Below are 27,881 nucleotides of genomic sequence, written 5' to 3'. Positions count from 1 at the left end.
CTCAAGGGGTCGTGCGAACCCCTTCCCCTTGGCCCTGTGGGGCCAGTGGTGATAGTCACTTGCCACTGTTGTTAGCCTGGAGTGCGTCCTCATCCTTTACTGGTTTCCTTTAATCCTGTCTACACCTCTGCACAACATCCCTTCGTTAAACTCGCTTCAGAGGGCCCCCTGTTTCCTGCTGGGAGCTTGACTGATACAGCGATATAGCACTCTTCCCAGAAAGAAGGGCACACAATAACAGCAGATGTCTGGCAGCCACTGATGCTAACCCACCACTGCTCCTGGCTTAGAACATCCAGTCTTCTTCCCTACAGACAGTCTTCTTCCCTTGACAGACAGCTGTCAAGTGACCCAAGGTGTGAGAAGAGAATAAAATTGGAGAAAGGGAATCTGGAAGGGCCTGACAGCAGCTCAGTGACCAGAGAGGAATTTGGTCCCGGTCATTTATAGATGCTCCTCTAAAAGGAAGGACTCCTTACATTTCTGTTGGAGAGTCAGATACTTTCCTTCTCCTTCAGTCTGGGAGGTGGTGGCCCTACATTATGAAGGAATTGCGGTTCAGCACGTCATAGGCCTTTTGAATTAAACTGTCTTCGTGATTTCTTCCAAAGGCGATCCGATTAAAAAACAACCCACAGGTCGAGGGAGTATCTTCTTTCAATACTGTGCAGTCTTGACTGCGCTGTTATCACCGACAAACCACTAAGTGGCAGACACTCTTGTTTCTGGAACCTTTCCATTTCAGCCATTTCTTCTTGTGTACTGGAAAGCAAGCAGACAAGGACATGAAGTGGGAGGCTTTCTTAATGTCACATCAGCTCAGAGGTGTCACTTGTTCCAGCCTCTGAACATGGGGTGACACTTCTGAGTTCAGCCTGCTAAGAACGCAGGCAAGAACTCCCATGAATTATTGGGTTGCTGATCACCCCATTTGCAGAGTGATTGCATTAAATTACCCTGCATCTCCAATTAAGGGAACTCAGACCATAGGCCATATTTAAGAGCACTCCCTTGTCAGTTTCATCCTAGGGTTTAAATTGAATTCTTAATGCTGGTAGAGCAAACCAAAACATTTTCTAATTCTGCCAAGAGTAGCAGAGGAATCGTATACTGAGGCCCCTTCTCCGATGTGGGCAGGATCACTGGTGGGGAAAATGGGTGGTATTTGCTGGGAGCGGTCACTTAAATTCCCCTTTGGTTTCCATTAAAGTCCTGCACGAAATGTACTCAATCACAACTGCGGACTTAGATGTCAGAACAACTCATTTTCATAAATAGGTCTGGAAAACATAATCACGTTCACCCCTTGCTGTTTTCAACTTTGGAGTAACTTTACAGGACACACTGTTTTAATTAACACTGACCTATAAGAGTTAAGGTCAGAATTCCGGCACAGCTTGGTATAATTTGATTATAGAAGAAAATTCTGGATTTCTTTTATAAAGTTCTGCTGCTTCCTCCTTTTGTGTATTTATGTGTGTGTAGGGATGGAGGATTAGCCTTATTAGGTAGGCTATTTTTATTTAAATGTCTTGAAGTTTACAGTAAAATACCGCGCCAGTTCCCCAAGTTAGGCATACGTAATTTGTGAATGTTTCTTGCATATGTGGTGCCGGTTACTTATAACTCTTCCTCTACCTGCCTCACCGCAAAGCTCCTCTCCTCTCCTTCTCTTCTTGCCATTCACTGCTTCTGGACAACAGTCTTGGGGTCTTTGGCCAGATGCCGGCTCAAGTCTGACTTGGATAAATTTCTGACCTACTACCTCTTTTCCATGACCATCCTTTCTTTCTCTTGAAGCAATTACTCATGGAACACAGTTTCCACATAGTCTCTGATTTTCATTACTCTGGGCTCTGCTAATTCTTCCTTGGGCAATTTTTCTCATCTAAATAGTATAGTGTTTAAGACCATGTGCTTTGAATCAGATGGACTGGTTCAAGTCTTGGTTCTACTGCTTACCAGCAGTGTGACTTTGGGCAAATTATTTTGCTTTCTGTGTCTCAGTCTTCCCATCTATAAAATTGAGATGATAATACAATTATGCTTATTTCTTACCATGTTGCAAGGATCACGTAAAACAATACAAGTTGGATGGTGTGGTGGGAACACGTTTTAAGTGCTCAAAAAACGTGAGTTGTTCGTGTTGTTTGTTATTATTTTTATTTTAGTTTCTTCTTATTTTTCTTCCTAGTCCTATTTTTCCTCTCTTTTCTAATTTTTACTCAACTGTTTGAGAAAGACAAATTTTTCTTTTTCCTTTTGATTGTCTCTCCCTATTTCTGTGTTTTCAAGCTGGGGCACAGGTGACAATCGGCACTAGTCAGTCCCCAGTGAGGGCTGGCCCTGGCGCAGTGTGCCCTGCCCAGGGAGCTGCTTAGCACCCTTCTTTGTTCTGCTGCAGCTCTTCACCACTCAGTGCTGACCCTAAGTGAGCCTATTCATAGCTGCTAAAGATCGCAGTAATGCTAGGGATGGACCTGAATCAAGAAAAGCAAAACCATCTGCTTGGGAGGGGAGCGTGAGGGGCATCAGACATATTAGCAGTGAATACTGTATCTTGAAATTTCTAAAAACCCCTCTTCAGAATTCCACAATTTCTACCTTAATCTCCATCCTCTTCAACTTAAGTATGTTTTTTGATTCATACAATTTTTCAAGATATATATATGGAAAAAGCAAAATGGTTTCTTAATTGATTTCATTATTCTTATGCATTGTATAATTGCTAATAATGTGATAGTATACTATTTTTCATTGAAATTGCATAGTATTTCAGTTATATCAGAGGTTAAATAGGCATTTGTGTTATAGCCTATAAAATTATTTCTATGGGAAAAAACTAAGTCCTTAACATTTAACTAATGGAAGAAATTTTTAGAAGGCCACAAGTTTGTAAATGGGGGACGAAATGTGTAGTATGATAGATACAATGCAGGTGATTTTTTACTAGGCCTGATATCTATGACATTTACCAGGAAAGATCCAAGAACTCGTTTAAGTCAAGTGAAAATGTTGTTTCTCTGGAATTGGATTGGCTTTTGTATTAGTCAGGGCTCTCCCGAGAATCAGAACCAGTAGGACGTATATATGTATATATATGAGGAGATTTATTAAAGAAATCGACTCATGCAGTTATGCAGGCTGAGAAGTCCCACAGTCTGCCACCTGCAAGCTGGAGAACCAGGAAAGCCAGTGATATAAATCAGTCTGAGTCTGAAGGCCTGAGAACCAGGGGACCCCTGGTGTAAATCCTGAGGTTCAAAGGTCTAAGAACCAGGAGCTCCAATGTCTGAGGACAGGAAAAGCTGGATGTCCCAACCCAAGAAGAGAAAGAGAGAATTTATCCCTCCTTCTCCTTTATGTGCCATTCAGGCTCCCAGCAGATTGGATGATGCCCGCCTACATTGGTGAGGGGGATCTCTTTACTCAGTATACTGAATCAACGCTAATCTCCTCCAGAAATACCCACACAGACACACCAGAAATAGTGTTTTACCAGCTATCTGGGCATCCTTTAACCCAGTCAAACTGATGCATAAAATTAACCATCACAGCCTTTAATCCCCTTTATAAATAGAAGTCTTGTCCTTTGCGTCATGTTTGCTGTCATGACTGAGTTAAATACAAAGGCTATATCCATAGATGTTTATGGCATTTAATATGGTATAGAAACCCAACTAAATTTCTAAAAATATAAATAAACACAGAATTCATTTGCTTATGTTTTTAAATTGGAGAGATTAAAGAACTGTTGCAGAGCTGCTTTTGGACTAGTTTGAGTAATTTACCAGCATTCAGCCTGTTTCAATTATCCTGGCCCATCCACTGGCTCAATCAAATTAAGAATTTTAACACCAGGCATTTAGAAGGGAGTGGGAAAAGAGCTTCATTTATTTGGATTCTTCAAAGAGAAAGAGACAGAATTAGCACCAGTTTCCATATTTTCCTACTTTTCATCCCAAGTTACTGCTGTCCTTGGCAGTCAAATGCTCCTCAAATTGTAGTTTGTGTATCATATATCTATTTGAAATCCCTGGGATGCTCGTTAACATGCACCTTCCTGGGAGCCACCCCAGACCTCCTGACTTGGAAATTCTGGAGTTGGGGTTTGGCAAATTGCATGGTTGAAAGTGCCCTAAATGATCTTTATGAACTCTAAAGTTTGAGAACTGCTGATCCAGTCTTCCTTAGGATGTATGTAGTTGACAATGAAGGTGGTGATAATGGCCCCTTTGGATTCAGGACTTGATTTTGCTGGATCTCCATTTTTTTAGATTCTTGACTTCTTTGGGGTAGATTTGTCAGGGTCTATGTAATATTAGTTTGTTAGGGCTGCTATAATGACATACCACAGACTGAGTGGCTTAAACAACAGAAATTTATTTTCTTATAGTTCTGGAGGCTAGAAGTCCAAGATCAAGGTGTCAGCAGGGTTGGTTTCTGGTGCCATCTCTCCCCTTGGCTTGCAGATGGCTGTCTTCTTTATCTTTACGTGGTTTTTCCTTTGTTCATGCATGTTGTCTGTGTCTTAATCTCCTCTTCTCGTAAGAACACCAGTCATATTGGATTAAGGTCTATCCAGAGAGCCTCATTTTAACTTATTTACCTCTTTAAAGGCCCTATCTCCCAATTCAGTCACATTCTAGGGCATTGGGAGTTAGAACTTCAACATATGAATTTTGGGGGGAGGCAGTTCAGCCCATAATAGTCTAGATGGATCTCAAAACACAGTATGCGTAAGTGCAAGATGAACGCTGCAGATTTATTATCAAGTTCCTTTCCCCATTCTGGCTTCTGTCCATCAGAAGGAAGCCTATTCCTGATTGGTCTCTGGGTCTCTCTCCTCTAATGCAGCAGGAGGGAGGTAGGGACAACTTGCTTTTCATTGGCTCTGTTCCTTTTAAGCTCCACTTCTTTGAATATGGGAGAGTCTAATTACTACTGACTCAGCTGCTTTAAATGACTAAGAGCGGTGGTTCTCGAAGAGAATATGAGAAGGCAAAACACTCTTCCTAGTTAATATTAAGATGTTCTTTGCTTTTTTAACTGGATTTTATCTGCACTGATTGTGCAAGAGCAATGGTGGCTAAAACGGTGCAGAATTAAAGCAGGAGCACCAAGCTGTACTGGTAGTCGTGATATAATTTCACAACTGTACGTCTACATTGCAGGAAGTAAAATGCCAGTTTCACCTAAAAATGTCCTTGATAAAGTAATAAAAATTATTAAGTCTACTAAATCTCAAACCTTGAGTACACATCTTTTTAGTATTCTATGTGACATGGAAAGTATGCATAAAATACTTCTGGTGCATATAAATGTTCAGTGGCTGTTATGAAAATAAAGCGCTTATATGATTGAATTGTGAGCCAAATTAGCCTGTTGTTTTCATGAAATAACGTTTTAACTTCCAAGGACAAGCGATAGATGAACTATGGTTATTCAGACTCATGTAGCTGGCAGACATGTTCATGAAAATTCATGAAGTGAGCCTTTCTCTTCAAAAAAAGCAGTTGAGAGTATTTGTTGCTCATGATAAAATTCAAGCTTTCAAGTGAGTATTAGAATTTTCGAAAACTTGTATCTGTTACTGTGAACTTGATAGCTTCTCAACAACTGAAGATTTTTCTGGTGAGATTGGTAATTTCAAATGTGATTTTCTTCATATTGTGTAATGAAATGTGTCAATATTTGGGAAAGCTGCATAATTCACTGAACCACTATTTTCCAAATGATCAATGTGTGATGCTATAAAATCATATGTGGGTAAAGATCTATTCAAAATGCAAGATAGACCAACAAATTTTTATGTAAGAGTATAAAAAGTTCATCGATATGATTTCAGATTCTACATTGCAACTAACCTTTAAGAAACTACCAATTGTCAAGTTTTGGTGTATTATCAGAGACGAATATTCACAATTGCCTGAAAGGATTATTACAAATACTCTTTTCTTTTCCAACCACATATCTGAGTGAGGCTGAATTTTCTTCATTTAGTTCAGCAAAAAACATATCATATCAAAACAGATTAAATGCAGAAGCAGATACGAGGATCTAGCTGTCTTCTATTTAAACTAAACATCAGAGATTTGCAAAAATATTAAAAAATTTCATCTTCTCACTATTTTTTTCTGTTTAGGAATATAAAATACATAAAAATATGTTATTTATTTAACATGTAATGGGTTTATTATTGCTATATTAAAATGCATTAATAAATACATGTTTAAAAAATTTCTCAGTTCCAATTTCTAATACAGTGAGTATCTATGGATATAATCCACATAAACAAAAGCTTTTTGGGGGTCCCAATAATTTTTAAGAATGTAAAGCAATCCTGAGAGCCAACAGTTTGAGTACTACTGACTTAGATATATTTCTAGCTACATTGTAATAATTGGTTTAGAATTATTTTTGATTCATGATACACTTAAAGCCAAATGTATTCACCATCTGCATGCTAAACATAGTAAGCTTGACTTTTGCTTTTTTCTCATTGGGAGAAGAATCATAATGGTATTCTATACCAGATTATTCTCATGCATAGATTAATGCCTATTTCATCTTTCCTAATTCCAAATAAGGTTAGATAATCAAGAACAAACTGGAAAATAAAAAGCCTTCTATAAGAACTAGTGTTTTTGAGAGCTTTGTTTCAATCTAATGAAAACGTATTTAAATTAGCAGAGATGAAATTCTGCCTTATAGAATACACTTGGAAGTCTTGCCATAAACATGCTCTTTTCTCCATCCTGCCCCTATTGTCTCTTTTTCCAGTTTATACAGTGTTTCCTTCCTCTCCCTCTCTTCTTTCTTCCATACCTCTTCTTTTATTCATTTTCCACCTTCTTGCCCTATGCCTTATTATAGCTGGAAGGATTTCCTCACGTGTAGCAATCTTCGGATTCTGCTAGTATCCTCTAAGAAAGATGCTGAGTCGGTAAATATGAGCAAGGCATTGACAAAGTGTAGGTGCACCTCGCATTCTCAGCTCCAGGACTTAGACAGTCTTCCATTCAGTATGTAAAATTCAACACTGGAGTCTATGCAGTGCTTCTATTCTTGGATGTCTAGAGGCTGTGAAGGAAGATTAGGGGAAAGGATTTTAACTTAAAACTTATACCCTCTAGAAGAAATGACTTCAAAATAAGTCCTACTGTTCTACTGTGTTCTTCATAGATTTCTTTCTCATTTTTCCTCTAGTCCAAAAGTCACTCCCGAGTTGGCCTGAAACCAAGCACCAAGCAAAAGGTATGTGTTTTTCCCCCTCTGCATTGTTCCTTTAAAAAAATAATTACTTTGGTGGGTGCTTTTATTTTTTTCCTGAAGAGAATGACCTGTTTTTGGAAGGCAAGGATACACCCAGAAACAAGGCATTTTTGGATTTTCATTTACTTTGCCTCTGTAATAACAAAACTGAAATTGGAGAGAGATCCTTGAAATGAAATGGAATGAGAGAGATTCTGGAAACCTAGTGACAGAACCTGAGAATTTCCCATGGCTCACAAGCAATTCTGAAAGCAAGGTCAGAAGATACTGTACCAGATTCAGCTCTTTTATTTTCTAAACCCTTCACAGTGAAGGAATTTGTTCCTGTCTCAGTTCATGTTTTTACTAATCATCATTCTCTCAGCATCTACTGTGGAGAATAACCTTCACCTACGACCAGTGGTGAATTGGCTAAAACATGAGGTCTGTGTGTCAGAAAGAATTGGACTTAATTCCTGGTTCTGTCACTTTACCAGCTATGTGATCTTGGACATATTTGTATGAAGATGATCATACCTACTAGTGTAGTATTTTAAAGACAAAATGGGGTAATATATGTGAAAACACTTATATCCTCGTGCCTAGCACAAAACAGGCACTTAATTTTTTAAATTCTACAGTATTTCATTGGTACTTCAGTTTTACAAAACAATAGAAAACTTTGAAATTCCGAAATCTTAATACTCAGAAACACACATGCACATTTACGTATATTTAAATAATGTTAATTCCTGATGTTGCATAGGGCAATGATGTAAATATATTTATTTATTAGAATAAATAAATTTATTTATAAATATTATAAATAAATAATAAATAAATTTATTATAAATTTATTATTTATTATTTATAAATATAAATTTATATTCTAATAAATATATTTATTAGAATTTGAAGTAGTTCATGTTAAACAATTATTCTTTTAATGTAGATGTTGGAACTGTTTGGAGTACTTGCCTAACCTTTCAGGATAATGGATATATTAACTCAATACCTTTCTTGATGTCAATTGTTAGAGAAAAAATACTTTATGAATGCAAAGCATCTAAGAGGTGCTTAAGAAGATTAAAAGAGGTAACATCTGTGAAAGCACTAAGCCCAGTGCCTGAGAAGATAGTAGCTGTTTTTATCAGAGAAACATCATGTTGATTGGGAAGAAGATGGACAGACCTGGGTTACAACCCAGCTTCAACACCTAGCAGATAATAATAGCTAACATTGATACTGCTAACACTGTGCTCCAGGTATGGTTATGAGCACTTTCCAACTATCAACTCGTTTAATACTCTCAACAGCTCTCTGGGGTAGGTGGTGGTGTATCCCTCAGGGTCTGTCAGGAGAATGAAATTACTCCAATAATTTGAACAGAGAATTTAATATGGAGAACTTAGTTTTAATGGGTGTGAAGTTGTCAACTAGGTAATGGAAAGAGTAAAGAGAGGGTAGCAATTCCAGGAAGCAGATACCAAGTTCCTTCTTGCTCCTCCAGCTCTACAGCTTCCTCTAGCGCCCCCTACTGGCAGAGCTAACAAGAAGCCCGCTGACTAAGCAGGAATGTGTTTGGCAGAGTTCCATGCCTAGAAGCACAAAGCAGGTTACAGAAAGATGGATTTGGCGATGAGAGACAATAAGTTAGTAACTGGTACGATTGTTAGCTCCACTTTGCAGATGAGAAAACTGAGGCACAGATGTGTTAAGCTGTGTTTGCCCAGTGCTATGGTCTGAATATTTGTGTCCCCCCGTGAATTCAAATCCTAACCCCCAAAGGTGATGGTGTTAGGAGGTGGGACCTTTGGGAGGTGGTTAGGTCATGAAGGTGGAGCCCTCATGAATGGGATTAGTGCTCTTATGAAAGAGACCTCACAGAGCTTCCTTGGCCCCTTCTACCACGTAAGGATACCACGAGAAGTCTGCAATCCTCACCTGACCATGCTGGCACCCTGATCTCAGGCTGCCAAACTCCAGAACTGTGAGAAATAAATTTCTGTTGTTTATAAGTTACCCAGTCTGTGGTATTGTGTTATAGCAGCCCAAACGCACTAAAACCCAACTAGGAAGAGGCAGGGTCAGAATTTTTTTTTTTTTTTTTATAATTTTTTATTTATTTATTTATTCATTTTCCCCCAAAGCCCCAGTAGATAGTTGTATGTCATAGCTGCACATCCTTCCAGTTGCTGCATGTGGGACACGGCCTCAGCGTGGCCAGAGAAGCGGTGCGTCAGTGCGCGCCCGGGATCCGAACCCGGGCCGCCAGCAGCGGAGCGCGAGCACTCAACCGCCAAGCCACGGGGCTGGCCCAGGGTCAGAATTTAAATCTAGACAGCCTGGCTTCAAAGTTTATGCTCTTAACCTCTCTAAGCCTTACTTTTAAAATCCACAAAATGAGGCTGATAATTCCTAATTTGTAGGGTTGTTCTAAGGATTAAACAATGTAAATGATGTGCCTATAATATTTCCTGGCACATAGTAGGTTTGTAATATATGCTTGCTCTTACTAAATATGACATTTTTCTTGTTTTGAGTATAGGAACCTCATTTTGCCTGAGTGAATCTTTTTTTTTTTTTTTGTGAGGAAGATCAGCCCTGAGCTAACATCCATGCTAATCCTCCTCTTCTTGCTGAGGAAGACTGCTCTGAGCTAACATCTATTGCCAATCCTCCTCTTTTTTTTTTTTTCCCCCAAAGCCCCAGCAGATAGTTGTATGTCATAGTTGCACATCCTTCTAGTTGCCGTATGTGGGATGTGGCCTCAGCGTGGCAGGAGAAGCGGTGCGTCGGTGCACGCCTGGGATCCGAACCCGGGCCACCAGTAGCGGAGCGCGTGCACTTAACCGCCTAAGCCATGGGGCCGGCCCTGCCTGAGTGAATCTATGTGTAGTTTTGAAAGTATTGCCTTTGCCTTGAGGGGATCCCATCTCTAGTGGGTTGTTTATTTAGTTGATTATCTCTCCAGCTTAGCATATTTAAGAGTTTATGTTGGAAAGTGAACAGCAGAGAGAATTTAATGCTGGAGCTTGATCACTGGAGGCTTCATTGATGATGTCCTTAGAATCGGAATTTATCAGGGGCTGCGTCAAAGCACTGAGTGAGTCTTTCACTTAAGATTTAAGTGGTGGGGGAAATCATTGAATTTATTTGTTCACTCTTTAACTGAACGATTATTTATGGAGTACCTAATTGTACCAGACACTATGCTGGGCATCAGGGGTGATATAAGCAGACATACCAACCCTGCCCTAGAGACTGTTTCTTCCAGTCGTGGGGGGAGTATGATGTGACAACTCAGCTGCTCAGTTTCCCTCACTCCTCCTCGTTCTTGACAGGTGTGTATGTGTGTACATTTCTTGTTACAAAGATATAATGCTATCATGTGGGTAAAATATCTGTTCTGCCTACTACAGAGTTGACCAATATCCAAGGGAGATATTATAGAGTAGAGAGGTATGAGGGGAAGGCAGCTGCCTCTCCTGAAGGACAGTCGTTCATTAACTGGGGAAGAGGCAGTCTCAGAGCAGACACAGGGAGTAGTGGGCGAGACTAGGAGGCAGCAGCCCTGGGAAGCTCTCGGGTCCTTGGTGGTAGGTCTTAGACGTTTGTGCGCAGGGATGTGAGTTAAGGGCTCCAGGCTGTGTGCTGTGATGGTGTATGGGCCCTTTTGCTCTCGCATGGTCAGTAGATTGGAGGACAGAGCCTGGAATAGGCAGGGTCTTAGAGCCCTGGAAGTAGCAAACTGTGGTAGGATCAGGAACCTCTCCTGTATAAATCAGGCTGTTTTTATGCTTTGTTTTCCCTCTGTGTTTACTTTCCTTTTGCTTAAAAGTGCCAAGTACCCCAGTATCCCTAAGGGAATGAGAGAAGGGCTTATGTATGTGCTTTGGCCAGAACTTGAAGAGGAAGCTGGCCTTGGAGGCTGGCATGGAGTGGTGGCATCCAGGATGCTCATGAGAGAACTCCAAGGTTGTAGTCATGTGATCAAGGTCACTAGGTTTTTCTAGAAATTCTAGTGAAAATTAAGGAGGTTAGGTTATATTGAGATATATTTTTCTAGGACATGTGACTATCAAATGTTCTTGACCCCCTCAGCTCAAGGGAATCAGAGGAAAATAAATACATAGAGGACAAAGACTGGCAAATGACTATTCTGTTATCCCAATGTAGAACTTCAGTGAGCTAGGCTGAAATAAATAGAAAACTCTTTTGTCTCCTTCCCACAAAACCCACCTTCTATTCCCCAAGTATCTTTTCAAGATTAATAACAGTATTAATAGTAAAAATAATATACAATCAATGTTCTGGTTGCTTTGCAAACGTTCAGTGGTTGCACTGTTTTCATTCGATTTTAATCAGAAAGAAAATTGAATTGCCAAAGCCTACAGTTAACAGAGTGTTTTAAATAGTCTCAGTCTCCTGCCTGAACATTTCTCTGGTGTTCAATGATCTCGAGTTTATTATATCCTTTCTGCTATCAAAGCCATCTTCTCAGATCCGAGGAATAAATGCACCATAAGTTACACTTGAATTATATGGCTTAAAGTCTAACCTCTCCTATGGGTATTTGCATTTTAATAGATGACAGAGCTAATGAAATTGAGTTGAAGGGGTGGAATTTCTGGCATTAGCAAGCAGGGAACAATTTTGGGTTGGTGGAAAGATCTTATCCTTTCTTCTAAAATTGTATCATTTACCTCTAAGATCGATTCAGAAGGAAACATTAACTGGTTAGATTAGCCATAGTCACAAATGATGTATAGTTGGTGGGGGTTAAATACTCCAATCTGGAGCACTGAGGCTGGCACTTTCCTATTCAGCCCATGATCATTTCTCCCGACACCCCCGTTCCCCACCAACCTCCTTGTTTATGAGTGTAATGTTCCTCTTTCCCACAGAACCGTAATTTTTTCCCCCACACATGAACAACCTCCTCCACTATCAGCATCCTGCCCCAGAGTGGCACATTTGTTATGATTAATGAACCTACATTGATGCCTCATTATCGCCAAAGTCCAGAGTTTACATTAGGGTTCGCTCTTGGTGTTGTACATTTTATGGGTTTTGACAAATCTATGACATGTTTCTATCATTATAGTATCATGCAGAATAGTTTCACTGCCCTAAAAATCCTTTGTGCTTTGCCTATTCTTGGCTCCAGCCCCAACCTCTGGCAGCCACTGATCTTTTTAGTCTCCATTGTTTTGCCTTTTCCAGAATGTCATATAGTTAGATTCATACAGTATGTAGCCTTTTCAGACTGGCTTCTCTCACTTAACAATATGCATTTAATGTTCCTTCATGTCTTTTCATGGCTTGATAGCTCATTTCTTTTTAGCACTGCACAATATTCCGTTGTCTGGATGTACCACAGTTTGTTTATCCATTCACCTATTGAAGGACATCTTGGTTGCTTCCAAGTTTTGGCAATTGTGAATAAAGCTACTATAAACATTCATGTGCGGGTTTCTGTGTGAATGTTAAGTTTTCCTTTCATTTGGGTAAATACCAAAGAGTGTGATTGCTGGATCAATTTTTCTTTTTCATTTTCTTCCCACAAATGACTCACAGCCTTTGTTTGATTGTCCTCAAGCATCTGCTCCAACTTGTGTGTTCTCCCAAATGTACTTCTTGTTCTTGGCCATCAATTTCCTGAATTGAGCCTCTAGAGTCCCCAAGAATGATCTATGCCCCCTTGGAGGAATGTAACGAAAGAGAGAAATGTTATGTAACAATAGTACGGAGAGGTTTTTAATGTACCAGCTAGATGTGGGCAAGTTAAGAAGTGGAAACCAGAAGATGAATTTACAGTTTCCAAGAATTAAATTCTATCTGCTCATGCGTTCCTAGTGGCGTCAGAAAGAGTCATTTGGGCCTTTTACATCACTGTGAGGATCTGAACACTGAATCTAGCTTAAGGGAAATTCAAAGTCACTGCTTTCTAGTCGTGACAATTCCCCTTGAAGATCCTGAGGAAATCAGGCTCCCTGAAGTGGAGTCCATGTTATCTTTCATCCATGTTATCTTTTCATGGCCTATGAAAGATGCCCAGTGGCTTTCTGGAAGATGCAGCCAAATATAAAATGACAAAACCAGCAAGATGAATTAAGAGAGATGGAGATCATCTCCACAGACTCACAGCAATAGGGATTCTAGGAGAGCCTGCTATTTTTTTCCAGAAAAAAAAAAAAAAAAAACCCACCTGGATTAGCATTTTTATGTTTTGGTTTTTAAAATATTTTATTTTATTTTTCTAGAAAGAGGGAAGTTTTTGAGACAAATATTGTTCAAAGGATCAAAGGCTGTGTATCAGACACACTGACAGTAAATTTTATCATCATCTCATTTCTGAATTTTAACCATGAAAGACCCAGAAGGACAAACTGGGCATTTCAGCAATGTAGGTCAAATTCTGTTGCCATGAGCTTCAGGGGACTGTCTGTCCAGTGTTTTTTTTTCTTTTGAACTTGTCTTATATTGAATAGTATTTGGAAAATATGAGCCTTGGGCTGAGGCTTTGGAAGAGTATCATGGATTTCTAATATGATGGCATTTGTTAAATGGGTACTGGAGTTATTTCACTTTTTGTCTTCTTTTCTTTTCCCTTGCCTTGATGGAGAGCAACCTAAGTCTTACCAAAGCTTGTAGTCTCTCTGTGTCTCATTCTCCCATGGCTCAGGTCAAAGGTCTCCTTCATTTCTGTCTTCTCTCCCTTAATTTTCCAAAACCGTGAGACATTCCAGAGATAGAATGCATGCTCAGACTCACTTAAGTTATAGCCTAGCATCTCAAACTCAAAAAAGTTGGCTTCAAGGATGGTGTGGGCCAACAGTTTTAAAAATCCCTTTCATCAAAGGGAAAATGTATTCATATAAATCCTGTGGGAGGTGAGGCCCGAGCTGGGTTGCTCAAAGCATCCACCTTGTATTTCCAGAGCAAAGGAAAAATAATAAGGCCTCCGAGTACAGCTCTCCTTGTTAAATATTAAATATGGTCACTGCTCAATTCCCCTGTGGTTCTCCAAGTTTCAGTAATTCTCTTTGAGCTGGTCTTCTAATGGGCTTTCCTAGCCTGAGTTAAACCCACTGTTTTGGAATAGCAATCACTCCTCCAGGAGAACCAATGAGCTAAACTTAATAGGAGGTGGAGGCTAGGTGAGGTTTTGCTGGGAAATGTCACAAAGAAGCTGTGAACCAATCTAAATGCAATACAATTTCTTGTCTTAACTGAAGGGAATACTAGCTCTGAAAAATTCATCGCACTTCAACTCAGAATTTGTCCGGATACCCTTGTGTCAGGCAGTTCTGAAGTCAAAACTTTGCTTTTGTGTCCACAGCTTTCTCTAAGTGGCCTTTTATTTTAGGCTAACTAAAACAAAGAAAGTGTTTTTATTTGCATAAATTAAAATCTTCCATGCTTCAGAAATGCTCTAGATAGGATTTCAGAAGGAAAGAATGAAAATGTATCTTTTTCCCCTTTTCTTATAATAAAAATGATTCTCTATGCAGAGACTGGAAATTCACAGCTCCGTCGTGTTTTGTTTTGCCCATTTGAGTGATTTTTTAAAAAAATACTGAGCCAATATTTTAAAATGTGAATGTTTTTGCACAAATATCTGGATTACGGGCTTGTCCTGAAAAATTGGAATATCTGGAACGTTAGCATGGATTTCCAAATGACAATAATCAACAGTAGCTGAGCCGCCGCTGCCCCCTCTGAACAGGGCAACGCCCCTCCAGTTCACCACGTTCCTCACTTTCCCCATTGTCTTCCTGACATTCCCAACTCATGACTTTCACTGCTTTCCTGTCCCCTAGAGATATTTGAGTTTTGACCTCTATTCTATGGGATATTATGCTACTTCTGTCCTCGAGGAGTTCTAAGCCCTTAGATAGATAGTTTAGCTGAGATCAACCCCGGGCTGTCTTGCAAACACATCCTATTCAGCAAATTCGTTAATTAGGGTTCAAGTTTTCTTCTTTTTTTTTTTTAAATTTCAGGTGTACATCATTGTACTTCTATTGCTGCATAGATTACATCATGTTCACCACCAAAATACTAATTACAACCCATCACCACACACATGTACCGAATTATCCCTTTCACCCTCCTCCCTCCCCCCTTCCCCTCTAGTAACCACCAATCCAATCTCTGTCCCTATGTGTTTGTTTATTGTTGTTATTATCTACTACTTAATGAAGGAAATCATACGGTATTAGGGTTCAAGTTTTCTTAGTAACATGTTAGGCTTCATCAAAGAATTTAACCTTTTTTTTTGTTTAAACTGATTTTCTTCTTATGTATTATAATATTTAAGACTTTTTTGGTAAAAGATAGTTTTGTTTCATAAGTCTTGCATTTCCTATCAGGCCCTTGACTTATAGAACAGCAGTTCTGCATTCCATTTAAGCTGAGAATAATTATCCTTTAAAATGAAACTAAAGACAGGAGTCTAATGCACGAATATGCTAGCTTCCTACATAATGACATAAGTCTAAGTCAAGACATTATTCCAAACATAAATCTCGCAATCAAAAAATATTCTCCGGGCCGGCCCGGTGGCACAAGCAGTTAAGTGCGTGTGCTCTGCTGCGGCAGCCTGGGGTTTGCCGGTTGGGATCCCGGGCGTGCACCGATGCACTGCTGGTTGAGCCATGCTGTGGCGGTGTCCCATATAAAAAAAGTGGAGGAAGATGGGCATGGATGTTAGCCCAGGGCCAGTCTTCCTCAGCAAAAAGAGGAGGAAATCGGCAGATGTTAGCTCAGGGCCGATCTTCCTCACACACACAAAAAATATATATAAATATATATATATATATATATATATATTCTCAAACATCAATAACCCGATGAAATAGGAGGGAGAAATAAAAGTCCACAAAAGGAGGAGTAGCAAGGAAAATCTAGACATTAAAATGCAAATAATAGGATTCTGGGAGGCTGCTGCCTGAGCTGATGGTTCCAGAACCACAGCATCACTGCCATGACCAGGTCTAGATCTAGGATGAGATGAGTGAGGTTGGCACAAAATTTCAGAGGGTGCCAAAAAGCATAGTAGTCACGATAAATACTTTAATGAAACATTTTATAATTTTAATGCAACATTTTATAAATCAAAATTAATGCCAAAAATATCCATGATGGATAAAATGGTCTTGTTGGACAACAGGCTGAAATTTGGCCAGCATTGAGGAGTACTGACCCTATGCCAAGTGTGGAGATAAGCACTTTTCATGCTTTTTTTTTTTCCAACTTAATATACAGAACAACTCCATGAAATAAATTCTGTTATTTCCCATTCTTCTTTCCATTTTACAGCTGAGAAAACTGAGGATTAAAGATGTTGAGTCACTTGCCCAGGTTAGAGCTAATAACTGACAGAGCCGGAATCAGGCAGCTTGACTCCAGAAACTGCTGGTGTCCACAGTACTGTACTGTCTACTACTGCTGGGATGGCTCAGCCCAGAGTTAGATCATCAAATTCTGTGGAGGTTGATGTGACTCCACTATCCTGGCATTCTTACTGGATCAGGGATAGGTTCATGACCTCAGAGCAGCCATGTATAGGCTGGCCTGGAGGAGCTGAATTAATTTGATGGGAAGACATAGCTGATTGGTTTTCCTATACTAGATGGTTTCTGTCCAACCCAATATTGGGGGCGGGGGTGAGGAGGAAGAGAGGAGGCAAGGGAGAGAGAGAGAGAATCAGGAAATACGTGTACTACGCAGAGAGGGACAGAAGAAACCTAAAGATAGTGAGACCAAGACAAAGCACAAATTTGTTGGTAGAGGCAAGAGCAATGACGAAGAGAATAGTTCACCTTAAAGTTCAAACCTAGAATGGAGAGCAAGGGAATCCTGCAGCTGAAGGGGACCCTCGTAACTCAGCTGTAGTGAAATGGTGCTCTAGTCTCTGGGAGAGCATCTGAGGTCACTCCAGCCTGTTTTCTGGCTTCCTTGCTGTGTGTTCTCCTTCTGTCCTTCCCTACACATCTATATCTTAGTAGGTAATCTAAGGTGTTCACCACAATCTCAAATGGCCCCATGGGCCCTCCTTCCCAATTTCATAGTCCTCTCTTCCCGATCTGAGTTGTCCTGTCCTCCTATCCTCTTACTGCCTTCACCCCTTTCCTGGCCATCCTGCCTCCCCTAGCTGTCATCACACTTTATGTAAGAGCGTTCATCAATGGAGCCACGTTTTTCCTTTTGTGATGCTTCATGAATCTGTAAAGAGCCCAGTTGTCTGTGATCCTTCAGCAAACTCTCCAAGTGCTTCATTATCTGTCAGTTTCTCCATGCCTGCGGGGCTGGAAGCAGAGGGTCAGGAGCTGAGAGGGCTGGCCACGAAGCGGGCAGTGTCTCAGAAGTAAGAAAGAAGTTCAGTTAAATTAGCAGTACATTGTAAACATCTGCTCACTTTATTGGCATATTTTCTCTGGAATATTTACCTTCGACTTCAGACTTGCTGCTGCTGCTACAGCCAGATTTAAAATACCTATGGTAGATTCTCCAGTACCGCTCAGCTCACTAAAAATAGTAATTAACCATCTAACTCAGTAATTCTCAGTCCTATTGGATCCAACAACCCCTTTTGGTAGTAAGTATTTAACATTTTCTAATGATTCCTTTACTATATGTATGGATAATATAACCCATTGACATATACTTTTGAAAAATGCTCTAACTGTGGGGCCGGCCCAGTGGCATAGTGAGTAAGTGCTCGCGCTCCACCACGGTGGCCCAGGGTTCAGATCCTGGGCGCACACCTACGCACCGCTTGTCAAGCCATGCTGTGGAGGCGTCCCATATAAAGTGGAGGAAGATGGGCACGGATGTTAGCCCAGGGCCGGTCTTCCTCAGCAAAAAGAGGAGGATTGGCGACAGATGTTAGCTCAGGGCTAATCTTCCTCACACGCACACACACACAAAAAATTGTACACCTCTAACTGTACAAGAAGAAATAAAAGTAAATTAAATTAAGTAAATAAATAGAGTAAATGTAAATTCTTGGGCAGGATTATCCCAGAGACATATAAGGCTGTCAAATATATCCACCTTTTTTTAGAATCCCTGAGAATGGGACTGTGAATAATGCAATCTGATACAGCTGTTTTTTACATTAGCCATTCAGAACCCATGAGCGATGTTATAGTCAGTGACACAATTTCCCAAAATGGTAACTGTGGTAAGCAGAATGATGGCCTTTCTAAGGATGTTCATATCCCAATTTCTGGAAACTGAATATGTTACCTTACATGGCATAAGTGACTTTGCAGATATGATTAAGTTAAGGATCTTAAGATGGAGAGATTATACTCTATTATCCTGGTGGGACCAGTATAATCACCACGGTCCTTATAAGAGAGAGACAGGACTGTCAGAGTCAGGGAAGGTGTGACAACAGAAGAAGAGGTTGGTTGGTGCAGGGCCATGAGCCAAGGAATGTGGGCAGCCTCTAGAAGCTGGAAAAGGCAGGAAAAGGGATTCTCCCCAAAACCTTCAGAAGGAACACAGCCTTGACTACCCATTTTAGACTTCTGACCTATAAAATTGTCAGCTAATAGATATGTGTTGTTTTAGGTCACTAAGCTTGTGGTAATTTCTTACAGCAGCAAAAGGAAACTAATATAGTGACCAACTTTTGCAAAATTCCAAATTATCAAAATTCAATCTTTATAAAATTTATACAATAGCTTCCTTCCTGGAAAATTTATTGAGTAGTCAAAATGTGCAAAAATACCTCGTGATTATATGTAACATGGTGCTCGATTCTAGACTGAAATGATTATAGACAGACTTTCTCTTGTGTTACCAAGGTCTTCTATTTTCTTCCACTTCTATCCTCTCTCTTCTCTGCTCTCACCCATTTGCAGTTTTGGTTCGTATTTCATTTAGCTACCATCTTGTTTTGAGGTCTCGTTGCCTTGTGACTTCATCTCCCCTTTGCAGATAGATGTTTTCTGCAAACACGGTTCCCTCCCTGAGGCTGCCAGCTGTTAAAATTTTTGTTCAAGGAACATGCTTTTCTTTCAGCCTAAAGTGACCTTCAACTTCCAGTCCCTAGGTTTGATGCCTAGTGATCCTTCAATACTTAATCCCATCATTTCCAAGCAGGTTCTTTGACCTCCCCTGCCATGGGTAAGGCCTTCTCTTGGGTTTTCATTGGCACCTGAACTTACTTATCTCTTATCTATGACCTATTTTGTTGTTTCTATGTGCAGACACTGTGTTAAGCACTTTAGATATATTTTGTCATTTATATCATGTACCAATCCTATGGGTTAGTTATTTTTATCCCCATTTTATAGATGCGGAAACTGAGACTCAGAGAGTAAATATTTAAAATCTGAAAATTAAAAAAAAAGAGTTTTTGTTCTTAGAATCTTTTATGTTCACAAAAGATTAAATTTCAATGGATTACATTTAAAAGGATTAAATGTTTACAACTTTTTACTCATTAGTAATCATTTATTATGCTTGTATATACAGAGAGAAAAGTTTCCAAACTATGCCCAGACTCTTTAGGATGCTTGCCTTTAGAGTGGGTGGATGATTTACTTTATACACTTGTAACATTTGAAGTTTTTACAGGGTCAATTACTAGAGTCAAATTTATTGGGCTTTTGTGTATAAAATCTAAATTAAAAAAATTAAAAAATAAAATTTTTTAATGGTAGTTGAAATCTTTTCTAGGCCAATTATTTGTTTTTTATATAATCTTTCATGTGTAGGTTTTATGTATAATCTTGCACATATTAATTAGTTCCATACTTACTTATTGAGTGTCGTTATGAACCAGGTTCTGTTCTAGGCCCTGGGGATATGTCAGTGGATAAGAAAGACCGTGGAGCTCACATTCTAGTGGGGAATGTATTCAACACTACATTGGGTGGCCATGGTACTAAGAAGAAAATGAAAGCAGGGTAAGGTGATAGAAAGCGGTAGGGGTTCCATGACACAGTCAGAGAAGGCCTCTCTGAGGGGCTGTTGTATGAGCATGGGCCTTAAATAAGGGGGAAAGCCGTGTGAATATCTGGTGAAATGTGTTCCAGAATGTAATTTGCAATTTTTATGCAATAGTTGGGGTTTTATTTTGAAACCAGAGTTAATTGTATCAAAAGTACTTATTGAGCGTGTCCTAGAAGCTCGGTGGGTGAGGTGGGCTCTTGGATAACAGGGAAATACAAGATCTAACCTTGGCCCCCTGGTTTACAACCTTGATGGGAGTTGAGAACAACACACATAAAAATATCGGATGGTGAAACAGTATAGAATTATTTGGTGCTAAATTGTGTGACACAAATTCCAGGTTTTGGGGGACTCCGTTGGGTCTTACATCTTCAGAAGTAAAAGTCTAATTTTGCTGAATTCAGACATTTTTTTTTTAAATTTATTTTTCCCCCAAAGCCCCAGTAGATAGTTGTATGTCATAGCTGCACATCCTTCTAGTTGCTGTATGTGGGACGCGGCCTCAGCATGGCCAGAGAAGCAGTGCGTCGGTGCGCGCCCGGGATCTGAACCTGGGCTGCCAGCAGCGGAGCGTGTGCACTTAACGGCTAAGCCACGGGGCCGGCCTGTGAATTCAGACATTTTTAAGGACAAGGCAGTAGACTGAAGCAAGGAGGTGGGGAAAATGTTCTTTAATGGAACTGTAGTTCTGACTCCTATGGGAATTTCCTTCTCTTAGGAGCTATTTATGGAGTCTATGAAATATGATTCTAATTGGGGATGGGAATCCAAAAGATTGATTTACAGTCTATGGCATCCTAAGCAGTGGTAGCTTTCCTTGGACCCAGAATACTGAGTCACTGAAGTATGATGGGAAGGGGAGCAAATGCATTCTTTTTCCTGCTTCTCTTCCCTGTTGCTCCCCTGTGCTATGAACAAAGTTGTGATCTTGATTTAGACTTGTAATCAAATCGATGCTGTCCATTGTCTAGCACAGAACTCTCAATAAGGGTTCCCATTTTGGGTCTCAGTAAATGATTCATGACTTGATTATGAATGTGCTAACAGTATTTTTGGTAGTGGGATTATGACATTTTTGATATTTTCCAAGTTTTCTACTTTCCACGAATCCCAATTGTTCATAGCACAGTTTCTGATTAAACTTCAGTTTTCTGATTATATTACCTTTGAAATTAAAAAAATAAGAGAAAATAATAATCCAAAGAAGTCATTGGATTTATTACATTAATGTGTGCTTGTTCAGTTTGCACTATAGACTTTTCTTTGCTAACTTTAATTTTTTGCTTCAAAGATTTCATGCTTGAATCAACTTTTCCTTTTGTTTTAATCATGAGTATTATTGCAGGCATTAATTATAATACCTAGTGTTCACACTATGATTCTCACCCCAAAATGTAGAAACATATTTTTAAATTCAGAAATCCCTTAAGCTTAAGCTTAAGCCTACGCAGAAGACAGGCAGCCAATATTTGCGTTTTATAGAAGAGCTAGGAGACTAAAACAACAACAACAAACTGGATACATTTTTCTTCAACCTGATTGGAAATATACTTTTTTGCAAAGCTGCCTGGTCTGTTCCTAAAGCTGTTCCTAAGGATGCTAGTGAGAAGGTTTTCTGAAATACGTGTAAGCGAAGCTACAAACCTGAGTCAGAAAGCTTTCCCTGTGGTTTTGATTTATAATTTAATTAGCTGCAAAATCAAAGACTAGATTGCCCCTCGTTTTGTTCTCCGGTGTTAGAATTCCAGGCAATGATCTTGACGTGCTGCTTCTCACATGGGGCCTTTGATTGTTTCGGGAGATCTTTATTGCTATGTGTAGTATGTGGATGTGCGGGTCCTGGTGCTGTTTGCCTGCGTGTGCCTTCCTTGCCCTTCCTCTGCTCTGCTCCCTGTGACAGGGGATCGAACCTGGCTGGCAGGCTGGATTGATTCCCAGGCTCCTTCCTGTCGGTTGGTCTCTGGCAGGGGTCAACCAATGTGGGGCACTGGAGGGTGGAGGACGGAAGAAGCCAGGGCACTAGCTCCTCCAGGGGACCCCAGCTGCTGCCTCCTCCCGGGATCCCTCTAGCCTAGGGCTGGTCGTGGCTTTCTGATGTCGCTAATCCCTGAGCTGCCTCGCTTTGCTGTTTGGCTTCTCAACAGCTCTTCCATCACCTGTGCCACCAATTCTCTGTTACTAAAGTCCGTGTCGTAGGGATGTAAAGTGGCTTCTGATTTCCACTTACACCTTGACTGATAACAGTTCTCAGAGGTGATTGCCAACAGAACGAACCATTGTCCTTGTGAGAATTTTCAGAAAATTAAAGTTTATAAAATTTGCCTCGTTTCAGACCTCAAGGAAGAGAATAATATAGGAAAACTGAGATAATAACTTTATCATTTTGTAGGCAGTTACTTCTGAGCTGATGAATTAATTTTATATACTGCTATAAAATGAGACATGTTAATTACATCAACCTTTGAGTTTCTTTATTGTCCATCTTGGATTTGTAACATTTTGTAAGTAGTGAATGATATAATGTGGTATAAAGTGATGCTGCTGAAATATACTAATAGAAATATTTAAAAGTTTATACATAAAAGCACAATATCTTTTTCCTTATTTGAGGCAGATTCAGTCCTTAGTAGTATTATTAGATGATAGACTGGGAAATAAGTTTACATGATTTTTCTGAGAGAAGGGGAAAAGGATGAGTTACCAGAGTTAATAAGTAAGGGGCTACTATGTAGTGTCTTCTGCCTTTCTTTAACCACGTGGTGTTCTGCAGTGGGAAAACCACTGGACTAGGAATCATAAAACATAGATCTTATCTTGGGTTGGGTTCCCTAGAGACAGAGATGGGCAAGTGATTTATTGAGCAAAGGATCTATAAGGAAGTGAGGGAACAGGACAGGGAAGAGGAAGAAGATAAGCAAAGATATGTTTCAGCTCCAGTCTAGCCTCAGCCTGATCACGTGGAGAACTCTGGGGCATGAATGACACCACAGAGAAGTCCTACCTTTAGACAGGATGACTGGGCATTGGTATCCCTGTATCAGTCAGTCATTCACTGTGGTGGCCCCTGGGTGGAGTAGAAGTACATAACCCCCATGGAGGGCAATTCTCTGGAGGAAGATGTAGCTGTGAGCTCTTAGCAGCAACACCTACAGTAGCTGAGAGATGGATAAACTGACCTAATAAAGGAGATGTGTGTGGGGCACCCACAGCATCTACTATAGATATCAATACACATGATACCCTGTCTCCACCACATATGAACTGTTTGGCACTGGGCAATACACGTAACCTCTCCAAGCCTCAGGTTCCTTATCTGTTTAATAAATGATAAAGGAACTAAAAACCACCCTATAACTCATAAATATGCTTCAAAAGGAATAAAGTGCTGTGGAAGTATTACTCCCTCAAATAGCTAGTCTGTCAGGGGAGAGGGCAGTGCAAGGTTATAAAGCTAGTTTGAAAACTCTGGTTTAAACCTGATCACGGTCTTCTCTTGGATTCCTCTGAAAGCAGTCTGAAATCAGGACTTGGGTAAAGGTTTAATTTGGAAGTGATGCTAGCAGGCAGGAGTGAGGGAGGAAGGCGAGTGAGAAAGAAATGGAGGAAAAGCCAATAAGCAGGTGTGCCACTGGGGTTTCTGCAGTGGTGTGTGTAGGGCTCAGTCACGTGCACTTGAGGGGAGCTGTTATCAGCAGGAAGTAAGTCAAGGCCTGAATGGCACTGTTCATCCCAGCGTCAAGAGTGTCCCTGTCTGCTATACCACGCTCTTGGCGCTGCTCAGATCCATTGATGCCCTTCATTAATTCCATTCTGTCACTGATTCTTCAAAGATGAGGCTGACCCCTGCCTCTAAGAAAAGATTTAAGAGTGTAACAAGCTCCAGTCCTGCTTGCTGCAGCTGATTCTGAGGCCACGCTTGATATCCGTCATCTCTCTTCTCCACTGTCCACTCTAGACTTCCCTCACCCTGGGCCAGCACTTCTGAGGTTGATTGGTCTGTAGATGACCCAGACCTTCACCCCTGGGACTGGGTTGACTGACTTCCTGCAGTTGCCTGTTTCCCGTAATCAGTGGGTATAGAAACACCAAGAGATGCCCCAGTGAATCTCCGGATATCCAGACTTATTCCTCCTTTTACCTATTGTGGAGCCACGACCCCATCTCCTCAGGATTATCACAATCAGTTTCTCTGCCAGTATAGAAACTTCATTCTTTGCTCGTGGTCTATTGGCAAGAAGAGCCTGAGCGATCAGGTGGATTCACAGCTTTGGGCTCCATGTCCCATGGAGAAGTGTTACCCTCCAAGAACCAGGACCTCTATTCTAGCAAAGATTAAAGCTGTGGAAACAGGAAGTACAAGTTAAGCAGTTGTGTCACTGGGAGTGATGATGAGAGAAGCCAACCATGCTTGCACCCCTTGGTGCCCAGACCTTTGTTTTCGAGCTTTGGGGTACACAGCACCATGTAATGTTGTTTCAATGCATATAATGCATCCTGGAGAATAGCATCCCAACTCTACAGGTTGTAGACATGAGTTGATGCCATATCTGAGCCAATATGAGGCCATTCTAATATTCTATCAGGCAGGGTTCTTCCGTGTAATGTGGTATACAATAGGACCAGTGGATCCTGGGGCCATGTGTCCACTGTTGCATCTTTTCTAGGAGAGAGGTGCTCACTATAAAGTGAGTCTAATTCACACAAATGTCCACCCCAGCCATGGCTGAAATTAGAGGTGAGCCTGAAAGAATGTCAGTCAGAGCACAAGGCATGTTTGCTATAGTTACTATCACAGATCTTGTATGAGATTCATCCTTGCATGTGATGCTGGGCTAGGAGCTGTACCCAGGAAGCGCACAGACACTGGCCTTGCCTGCCTTGATCTTCTATCCTGTTCACACAGTCATTCAGGAAATAGTGGGTAACTGTTATGTGCCAGGTTCTATGTTACAGACACAAATATGAGTAAGTTTCTGTCCTTTGGGAACTTACCACTTACCACAGGAAATAGATGTATAAATAGTGAACTGTATTTTGTAATTGATGCTTCTAATATAGGGAGCACAAAAAAAAAGAGTAATCCTGCCTGGAAAAGTCTGGAAAGGCTTCATTGAGGAGGTGATATTTGGGTTGACCATTAAATGATGAACAGAGTTTTCAAAATAGACATTGGTAGAGAGAGGACATGCTGGGTAAAGAAAACAGCATCAGCAAAGGCATTGAGACATGGAGAAACATGGCATAACTAGGGAATGACAGGAGCTTTAGTGACTAAAGCAAAGGGTCTGTGTTGCTGGGGTTGGGTGGGGAGAATTAGAGAAGGATAGAATGTGAAGAGAAAGGAAAGGTTGAACCTGCTAGATTGAAAGGTCCTATATTATATTCTAAGGAATTTGGGCCTGACAGACATCTCCAGTATAGACATATGTGTACAGACAGTGCAGTCAGCATAGTGGAAACGTTAAAACAGATATGCATGGGTAGACAAGGCAGTGTTGGAGTGAAGCTCTCAGAGCCTGTGCCACAGCACAGCCTTCCGGTGGAAGGCTGGAGCTGGAAGGAGCCTTCTTTGCCATTTTCAAATGTATTCCAAGTGAAATCCTACAGTGGAAGTCAACATGGTCTAATACAGTCAGAGCTGTTCTGATTGAAGCAATGAAGGTAGTAGAGTCAGGGGGTCTGAAGGGAAAGGACCCTGAGACCTGTCTGAATATCAGTTTGCTCTCTGTTTACCAGGTGAAAAAATGTAAAGTCACGTGAAATCGTATATGACTATCTTAGGCTAGAACATGAATCTTTGAGAATCTGAAATCCTTTCTCCTTGTGGTTATATTCTTTGGATATCAAAATGTTATGGATAGAATCTCAAATGACATGTGTGAAATTTTATTTCATAAAATGTTGCGTGGTAATGAGTCCAATCAATGTTGGCTATTCTTCTTCTTCTATTTTAATTAACCAAAGCACTCAAAACGAGTATGTTTTGGAAGCAGGTAAGGGGAAAGGTGAGGGAGAAATAGGGTAAGAATGTGTTGAATCCTTGCTTGGATAGGGACTGGGGAAGGGAAATGGGCTTCCCTGGTGATGGGAAAGTTTTCACAAGTTGTGTCTGATGTGCCACATTCCCTCTTTCTGAAATTATTCCACAGTCTCAACCTTAATCTTGGAAAATTGGTAAAAGACTTGGAACTGGAGGTGGTGGAGGCAAGTTAGAAATACTCTATCTCTGCGTTGCTCTGAGCTCTTATGTTTTGCCCTATGGTGACACCTATCTTCTTCTTAATTTGATCCCTAAACTAGTCATCTCTGTTGGATGAGAGGAACACAGTGGGGAGGGAAAAGGAGAGGAGGAAACGCACCCATGAGTGGAGGGGGGCAAGACATATGGCCTGCTAGAATTACCTATGGGATTTGTTCAAACTACCCACGGCTGTTCCGCCACTAGTAGAAATGCTAATAACGTCCCCCTGTGGAAGAGGGGATGTGACTAGCAAGCCTGAGTCACACAGAGTAGGTCCTATCCCTCAGGCATGTTGGGGGTAAAAGAGGTTCAGAACCCCTGATTTAATGGTTGCTTTTGCCTTATCCTTCTGATAAATTCTGGGGACAATCTTTTCTAATTTCATGTTCTTAGTGACATCAAAAAATTGCTAGCTCCCAGTATTTGTTTGTTTATTACAGACTTTACAGTTCATAATTAATCCTAATTAATGATAGCATGATAAAAATGATAACTATCACTGCTAAAAGTTTTAGGCTCGTGTGGTAGACAGTTCAGGACACACGTCCACATTTCTTTCACATTTGAGCGATGGAGAATGGAGTAAGAGGGAGGAGGTTCCATATGTATTTATTGTGATACTCTGTCATAAAGACATTCTTAGTGTTCTGAGTCACTTTTAAACACCTACAGCTGCGAGTGAGTAATAATCGTATGAAAAAGAAAGATGACTGCAAAGAGCTTTGTATTTTGGTAATTTGTGGGCCATAGGGGTAGATGAGGGGGAGGAATTAATACTTTATAGCCAAACCTTTTAAATAAAATAAGTTTAGTAAAAATGCATAGCTTAGTTCCATTAATGGAAAAGGTTTTTTATTCCTCAGTGTATTTTAGAAATATCTAGAAATATCTAAGTTGTAAAAAGAAAGGGAACAGGGTTAACTCTACTGTAATTTCACCCAATTTTTTTTAACTTGTGTATTTTTTATTTTTCACATGAATACGTGCACATGGTTTTTTAAAAGTCAAATTATACTAAAAGACTTAGGTATAAAAAAAATAGCTGTCATCCCCTCCCTCACTCAATGCCACTCTCCGGAGGCACATAAATGCTTACAACTCTATTCTTGTTCTATGACTTCCTATTTTGTGAAGCCAGAATTTTTGGTCTCATACCCTATCTTCTCACCTCCTGTATCCTTTCAATATAATTATTTCACAATTTTTGGTTAATTCCATATTCCTGGTTTTTATTATTTTTGCTAGGTAAATATTTATTGCTGAGCCAAATAGTAGGCTATGATTACATTTGCTTCATTTTATAACCTTTTATTTTTCCTGGAGTTATTAATTGCTCATTCATTGTTTTTATTTGCTTCATTGCCTTTGCATCCCTGGTCCAACTCTTGCCATAACCTCCAACAGCTTT

General features: G+C 40.3%; 1 protein-coding gene across 3 annotated transcripts in view; it reads left to right on the top strand.

The window, feature by feature from the left end:
• The window catches only part of RASGEF1B (RasGEF domain family member 1B), a 562,507-nt gene that overhangs the window by 136,343 nt on the left and 398,283 nt on the right, over positions 1 to 27,881 (top strand). For all 3 annotated transcript variants that reach the window (XM_087434486.1, XM_087434485.1, XM_087434484.1), the window contains one exon: positions 7,210 to 7,257. In XM_087434486.1, coding sequence (XP_087290612.1) covers positions 7,210 to 7,257 — 48 coding nt within the window. The remainder of the gene's footprint in view (positions 1 to 7,209; positions 7,258 to 27,881) is intronic.

The sequence above is a fragment of the Ceratotherium simum genome, chromosome 8 (genome assembly GCF_057802395.1).
Source record: "Ceratotherium simum simum isolate JZ-2026a chromosome 8, ASM5780239v1, whole genome shotgun sequence".
Taxonomy (NCBI): domain Eukaryota; kingdom Metazoa; phylum Chordata; class Mammalia; order Perissodactyla; family Rhinocerotidae; genus Ceratotherium; species Ceratotherium simum.
The sequence above is the reverse complement of the archived record's forward strand: the minus strand, read 5'-3'. Positions and strand labels throughout refer to the sequence as shown.